General features: G+C 35.0%; 1 protein-coding gene across 1 annotated transcript; it reads right to left on the bottom strand.

Moving 5' to 3' along the window:
• Positions 1-1,446: 1,446 nt before the first annotated feature.
• On the bottom strand, positions 1,447-6,976 carry LOC107781415 (cellulose synthase-like protein D5). Its single transcript, XM_016602115.2, has 3 exons — positions 5,877-6,976; positions 3,533-4,343; positions 1,447-3,441 (listed from the first exon to the last, which is right to left on the bottom strand). The coding sequence occupies exons 1-3, from the start codon at positions 6,773-6,775 to the stop codon at positions 1,669-1,671; spliced, it is 3,483 nt and encodes a 1,160-aa protein (XP_016457601.2). The 5' UTR covers positions 6,776-6,976; the 3' UTR covers positions 1,447-1,668.
• Positions 6,977-8,431: the final 1,455 nt, after the last annotated feature.

Genomic DNA, 8,431 nt, shown 5'->3' with positions numbered 1-8,431 from the left:
CGCGATGTACTCTTTTTTCCTCATTAAGGTTTTTTCCCACAGGGTTTTCCTTATAAGGTTTTTAATGAGGCAGCTAGCAATGCGTATTACTAAATATGTGTACTCTTTTTCCTTCACTAGGATTTTTTTCCACGGGTTTTTTCCTAGTAAGGTTTTAACGAGGCACATTATCTTTTAATGAACATCTAAGGGGGAGTGTTATGAATATATTATATTATGGATGTTCATTTAGTACTCTGTTGTAAATAAGCTTCCTGAAGAAGTTTATCCATATGAGACTCCGCCATAAATACATTTATCTATTTAGTACTCTATTGGAAATAAGCCTCCTGAAGAAACTTATCCTTTTGGTACTCCGTTATGGATAAATATTATCCATGATAGAAGATTATCTATATCTGGCACAACAGTTTAGAGCAGCAGCTTACAAGCAGCTTACACAGCAGCTTGCAGTAGCAGCTTACACAGCAGCTTCCTCTCTTCTATAAATAGAGGAGAATTCAGTTTATTATGTACATAAGTTTGAAGTGAGAATAATATATCAGTTTCTCTCTATACTTGTCTTTACTTTACAGTCTTTATTTTATAACAAGATATTCTTTAAGCTTGTAATTTTAAATGTGACGTTATTTCTATTTTTACATATCATTAAGGATTTTAATTAAAAGTTTTCAAATATTAAAAAAATATTCTTTTAACACTGTTATATATAATGAAACAGAAAAAGTATAGGCTACAACAATGAGCATTTAAGATTTTGCTCAGCTCTGATTTTTAAATTTTATGAATATGAATTCTTCCAACTTCCTTTTCGGTGTAAGTGTGGATTCTTGCTTCTCTCTATTATTTTACTCTCTGGGGGTACTTTCAAGTAATTTGATGGATCGATGTAGCTCAACTGTCCTTGTCTAAATTTACCCCATTATTTTGACAGTTTCTTTTCAATTATTAAAGTTTCAAAGCTGGATTAAAAGACTGGCAACTGACAGTGCCAGTTGAATAAGTAAAATAATCGTATATAATAATAAATAATCTGAGTTTGACAGCATTATCTTCACTAATTATACTACTAATGATTAAGCGATGGTAATTCTTCTACCTTTTTGAAGTAGATTAGTCGCAGATAATGCAAAGATAAAACCATAAGATTGTTCCAGAACACTCAGCCTAAGTGGAGAAAGAACCTTGGTAGGTAATACATGTGGGTTGTGTTCTGTAGTTTTTACTGCATTCATTTCCTTTTTTCAATGGTTTACAATACCTATTTTAGAAGTGTGGTTGAAGTAGTGACAAGCTTATTATGAATGCATTATGCCCACATCAAGAATTATGAACATGGGCTGTATTTGACATCTCAGAAATCTTAACAACAACAACAACACTATGCCTCAAGTCCTCAATGATATAACATGTTTATCAATTAAAATTCATCTCAGACCAATATTAAGCAAAAGAAAACAATAGACATCTTATAAAGAATAAACTTTCATGTGTAACATTTAAAAGACATCTTAAAAAGAATAAACTTTCATATGTAACATAGATCTTAAAAGAGAAAAAAGAACATTAGACAGTGAGATGAAGTTGAGAAACTTCATACTCTCAAGAATGTGAGCTTAACTGAGCTGCCGAGGTGGACAACACAACAACAACAACCCATGTACAAACTCAAGGGAACTGAAAACTTGTGAAATCTTGATGTCCTGAAGGAGGGTATACATAAACAGCGAGCAACGAGACCACAATACAGATGAGAGCAGACCATAAGAAGACAATGGTAGGAACTTTTCCCCTTCTCCCCATCAAACCTTTTGCAAAAGGATAGAGATGAGATAACACCCAAAAACTGAAGAATACACCTCCAAGAAGCTTGCTCCATTGTGGGAAAGGACTGTATACAGTCCTGAATGTTCCCACTGCAATTGCAATCATGTTAAGCAATATGATTGTGATTGGTGGAATCATTAGGACCGTCCAACGAAACTCGTAAAGCTCAGCAAATTCATCTTCACCATCATCTGGTGCAGAAGATTTTGATGTTAATGTGAATGAGATATCAACTCCTGCTATAACTTTCAATAGTCCTTGTATCACAGCAGCAGGATGTGCACTTGTTCCACCAATCAACCAAAACTGTTCATTCCTCCACCAATCTTCAAGGGTAATTCCTGACCATTTGATTTCAAGAATAGCAAGCATGCAAAGGGTGATTGTGATCGCGAGCAGGAACACCAAAAAGGTGATGTTGAGGGACTGCACAATGAATTTTCCTGAGAAGAGTGAAAGTGCAGGCAAGACACAATAGACAAGGAGGAAAACTGAAGTGAAGGGATACATTCCCACATTGAAATATGCCACCCTCTGCAGAAACTTCATTCTTGGGCTTGCAAATAGAGCATTGTTGCGAGAAAAGAAGATTTCAACCGAACCTGTTGCCCATCGGAGAACTTGGATGAGCCTATCTGTTAAATTGATTGGTGCTGTACCTCTAAATGCATCTCTTTTTGTGACACAATAAATTGATCTCCAACCCCTATTGTGCATCCTGTAACCTGTCACGACGTCTTCTGTGATCGAACCATATATCCATCCGACTCTTTTCCCCCACTCGGTTTTGTCCTCATAATAGCAACTTATGACACCTACTGCCTCAGCAAGTGCTGAAGCATCCAATGGCTCGCGCTGTACAGCAAGAGAACCAGCTGGCCTTCCCTGACAACCTTTGCCTCGCAACTCATGTAGCAGCCTTCCTCCAAATTCAGCTACAGCAATAGAGTCAACAAGCGGAGTAGAGTTTCCAAACTGTTTTGTAAGCAAGGATCTGCTTACTTCCTCCTCATCATCTTTACTCCCAATCATTGGCAAAAACATCTCATCATCCTCTTGATCCTTTTGAACATTAGGTTTCCTCAGAAGCTTTCTAGTCTTTCTGCTACCAAACCATCCATGGTGTTCAGTTGCCCTTGGTGGACTAAACCCATAAAGAGCAATTCTTCGGAAAACGCAGCCTGTTCCTACATACATTGGACCTTGCAAACCATCCAATGCTCTCATGCTAACATCAAAGAAAACTGTATTGTGGTTTGCATATCGATCATTTGGATCAACACCCTCAAACCTCTGAGGGAACTGAACATAACAGATCCTATCACCACCTTTGTCAAGCATAAAGCACATTCCCTCTCTTAAAGCCAATGAGTTATAGATGTAATGATCACAATCAAGATTGAGAATGAATGCACCATTTGACATAATTGCACTGGCTCGAACTAAAGAATTCATGGCTCCAGCTTTCTTGTTGTGATCAAAACCAGGTCTCTTTTCTCTGGAAACATAAACTAGCATTGGCATTCTTACATCGACATTTGTTGTGTCTATCATGTTCTTTTCATCTACTTCATTCCCATAAAGTGGCTCTGCATTTGGGGGAACCAACATGATCTGCAACAAACAAAGTTCAGGAACGTTCAACAAAAGAGTTGAAAAGATTCCATATTATTAAACAAGGAACTCGAATGATGAAGTACATTACCTGTATAATACCCTCGTGATCACCTCTAGAATGGCCTTCTTCTGCTGATGACCAAGTACCGTGCCAATGGGTCCCATCAGACATCCAAGTAGCTTTAGGGACCTTGATCGGTTCAGAGAGATCCTCTCCAAGTTCAGCTTGTTTTCTCTTAGCCCGTATCTCCTGTTGGGTGTTATAAGCATCTGATCGTCGCCTTATTGACTCTGGCAAGGCATTTATCCTCACCTTGAATTCATCATATTCCCTCTTCACCCTTCTCCTATCCCTGACAAAATCAAGTTTGACTTTGTTTTTCAATGGATCGCGCTTTTGCCCAAAGTATGCCTCAGGATTTCTAGGTTCTATGTTGTGTTTTTTGCAGAAGGGAACCCATATTCTTGCAAAGCTAGCAGCTTCTGCAAGAGCTTCAAATGTGACTAAAGAACCTCCATCGTCCGATAAGTAACATGCCACCTTTTCAACAGGATAATCAACAGCAAGAATGGAAAGGATTGTGTTTGCAGTTACAAGGGGTGGTTCTTTTTCTGCATCAGCAGTTGAAACAAACACATCAATGCCTGGCAAATCAGACAATCCCTTTGGATTCCGAAGGTTTGGTCCTGAACTTTCAAATCTTTCTTTCAATACAGAAAGGTCAGTGATTCTTTTAACAGGACAGAGCTTTGGCAACTGATCAAGAAGCCAAGATATTGCAAACCAAACCTCACACACGACTGACAGTATCCACAACCACATTGCATCATGATTTGGATGAGAAATCCTCCATGTTAAGAAACAAGCCAATGCACCAAGACGAAGAACCATAAGCAACCTACAGATATTCACATTCATACATCAAATTCAAATTCTGATACTGATTCATATACCTTATTATTTGACAGAACTAGATAGTCAATTAGCAGATAACTTTCTTCTACTACTTACTTTTTCAAAAACATGCTTCTAAAATATTAAGATATTTAAAGAGGAAAATTTTGTTCATATTTTTTTATGAGCGAGACATCCGTCTAGGGCCAACCCTTAGCTGGGGTAAAGCCAAACTTTACGAGGGCCTTAACTTCTTTAAAAAAAGAATTATTTTTTATTTGAATTCTATTTTTCTATTTTTTTAGATGCAAAGTTATTAATAATTTTCTTATAATCAATTTCTCCTAATAAGTCTTTCTCAATTGATAATATATCTGATCCATTTAACATCTCTTGGGACATTGTTGATCTTTGGTAAAATTTTATCAATTTTAATTTTGAAAAACTTCTTTTCGATGAAATAACGGTAACATGAGTTATTAACAAGCGTTTGGAAAAGAATCAAATCTTTTTATTCAATTAAATCTTGATTGAAAATTCAAGATTAAGGTAATGTTTTTTCAAATTTTCTATCTAGGTTTTTTACCGCTAAATAGAAAAATCAAAAATATATTCATATGCTTCGAATTGTTCAAATCTATTTTGAAGTGAAAAATAGCTAGTCTACTGTCTATAAAAAGTAATCAACTCTGATATTTCATTATCAATATTCTCATCAAATTATTTCTTCCTATATATCACAATGCAATTTCCTTGGCAGAAATCATAGCAGTTACAAATTCTTCTTCTCTATATTTGTTAAACAAAGAAATCAAACTTTTTCACTCACATAATTTTTTTAACTTATATATAGCCTATTAGGTGTAACAAAAAATGCCCCCCACAAATGTGGGGCCTAAAGCAACTCTGAGATTTCATTATCAATATTCTCATCCAATTATTTCTTCCTATATATCACAATGCAATTTCCTTGGCAGAAATCATAGCAGTTGCAAATTCTTCTTCTCTATATTTGTTAAACTTATATATAGCCTATTAGGTGTAACAAAAAATGCCCCCCACAAATGTGGGGCCTAAAGCAGTTGCTTTACCTGCTTTAGGGAAGGGCCGCCCCTGCCCTTAGGACCAACCGCAACGTCCAAAATAATGGGCCTGCCCCTCTACCCTTCAACATTTAAATACCTGGCTTATTTATATAGTGTCTAAACATGACCCCTCACGAGTGGATATGATATTTTTTACTGGCCAGCTAGAAGCAATTAGACTTGAAATGAGGATATTTGCCTACTTTGGTACTATTCTGAATTGTGTGGACCATTTCAACAAAATTTAAGCTATTAGAGATAACACTTCTACTTGTTTATTTATTAGTTTTATGTCCACAACAAAAGGGCGTGTAAGATTTGTTTTTCAGTTGTTCCAGTATCTCAGCTAAGGAATTTCAAAACACTTTCTAATTATGAACATAAGCACATAACTATTGAACCAAGCAGCAAAAAAATTGGATACAGGAAACAAATGCAAGTTCAATGATTACCTGTATGGACTGATAATTGCAGCTGAGATTCCAACTTTCCTAGTCAAAGGTCTATTTCCTCTGTTACTAAAATCTGGTGGATTTGAAGATCTATCAACACCTCTCCCAACTTCATAGCCATCAGAAGGCCACAAAGCATTCCCATAACCATAAGTCCCTTTAGTCTCAAATAGCCATCTTGAATGATCAAAATCATGATTTTGATTCTTGAATGACTGCACTAGTGAAAAATTCTTCTCCATTCTCCCTCTTCCTCCCTTTGAAGGCAATGGATTTGCCTGATCTTTAGCTTCCGATTTCGGCTCTTCATCACTCTCATCATCATCGCTAATCCCTCTATAAGCCTCTTTACAACCAGGACAACATCCTCCACCAATTCCCACACAATCCAAATAACACTCTCTGCAAATTATGTACCCACAATCACACTTAGCTTCAGCTTTTTTCTCATCACAGCCTTCCATTTGACACATGTTTTTACACTTCATAACCATAGGCTCATCCTCTGAACTCTTCCTAACATGTGCTTTAGTCACAGAATTAAACCCTCCAGTAAAGATTGTATCTTTAATATACCCTTCACTCGGATGTTCATTTCTATAACTTTTTCTACTTCCAATAGGGCTGTTTTGAGAATCTGTGACGGTTCGATTATCTGGGGTTGGTGGAATATGAACTGTATAAGCTACAAATTCATCAGTGCTCTCTTTAGACATAGAGAGATATCTTCCACCAGAGGACCCCCTGAATTTTTTTCCGCTAAGAGGTGAATTGGGGTTAGTTGACAAAGAATGGCGTCGAACCGGACTAGTTAAACCATGGCATCCTCCTCCAGTTGGAGATGAAGTCACTGTAATTGTCACTGGAGATGAAGAAGAAGGAGAATCAACAACCCCCATTTTGCTTGGATTTTCAAGATGAGTTTCTTTCAGCTATGAGAAATGAGAAATTTTCAAGAAAACTTGTATGGAGAATTAAGACAAGAAGAAAAAACCCATCTGAGGAGCAAAGAGAAAAAGAGGGGTTTGTGTTTTTGGAAGAAAGAGAAGAAAGGAGACATCCTTAAATTTGAAATTGTGAGATTGAAAGGTGTTGTCAGTGGTAACGGTCGACAGATCCTGACCGTTGATCTAATGAGATCTCTCGGCTATTGTGGCACTTGAGAACGGTCTGATTGATAATACACCCTTTTTCTGATGTGGACGTGAAAGTCAAAAGGGGTAAAGTATTCAACTTTCTTTCCATAAAAAAAGAAAAAGAAAGGGGGGCCAGTTTTCGACTTTAAAATACTTAACGGTCGAAATAATAAAGGCTTTTTCGGTGACAGGAGAAACAGAGAAAGGCCGTCTTCTTTCCTCTTTTTTATTTTTTTAATGAAGAGAGAGTAACATGAGTGAGTCTGTAAGAATTAGTAAGAGTTTATGGACCCATTTGTTGAGAGATTTTTTTTTTTGGATTTTTTTTCTTCTTAAAAACGTATTTTTATTAAAACCAAACCAAACCAACTATATCGGTTTGGATTGGTTCGGTTTTGTCCGATTTTTTTAGATTTTTTTGTTACATGAATATTATTTCAATCTTACTTTGTTAAATTTTTTATAAGTAATATAAGTTTAGTAAAAATAAAAAAAATTGACAAACATATGATCTATTAACATATTCTCATGGGAGAATTTTCTTAGTAACATATGATAGTTAATTTTTTTGTCGTCTGACAATAATTTTTCGTTGATATACACTTTCAAGGTTAACTGAATTTAATAATTAAACATAAATAATAATATAATACCTATATAATGATATGTTCTATTTAATTTTAAATTATCGAAATACCACTTTAAATTCGAAAAGATATAAGAATTTTAGATCTTGACTTATGAATATGGAAGAACAAAGAGATTGACGCATTTTACTAACACTTGATAAGAAAGTGATCATACAACTCATTATTTAAAGTTAATAAATTAGACACTTCATATTTAGCTAAATATTACATCTCATAAGAGAATCACAAATATTTCTAGACATTTTTTAAAGAAAATTCTATGAAAATTCTTAAGAGTATATATAAAAATTATATATTTATATGTCGGTTTGGTTCAGATTTTTCTACTCAATACCAAACCAAACATAATCGGGTTTTTAATCGGTTTGATTTGACTTTTCGATTTGGTACAGTTTTTCGGTTCGATTTGTACACCCCTAGTTGCAAGTTATTCAAGGGCGAATGTAGTCAACGAGCTATGGTTCATTTAAATTTAGTAATTTTGGCTTAAATTTTATAAATATGTTGAAAAATTAACTAAATAAATATAAATAATAGATTTCAAACCCGCTAAATCGAGAAGAGATGTGGTAAAATTCTAGATTTGAAGTCATGAATTCACCTTACAGATTATTATTCTTGTAAGTTAAATTATTTAATAATATAAAAATTCTTTATGTCGTTAGTGCACAAAACATAACATCAATACTAAAGATTAAGCAAATATAGAAAAGAGAATAAGAAAACAAATATTAATGTAGTTTCTAAATGAATCATCACATGGTTATTA

This window comes from Nicotiana tabacum, chromosome 19 (assembly GCF_000715075.1).
Source record: "Nicotiana tabacum cultivar K326 chromosome 19, ASM71507v2, whole genome shotgun sequence".
NCBI lineage: Eukaryota > Viridiplantae > Streptophyta > Magnoliopsida > Solanales > Solanaceae > Nicotiana > Nicotiana tabacum.
Note: the sequence above shows the minus strand (reverse complement) of the source record. Positions and strands in the feature narration are given on the sequence as shown.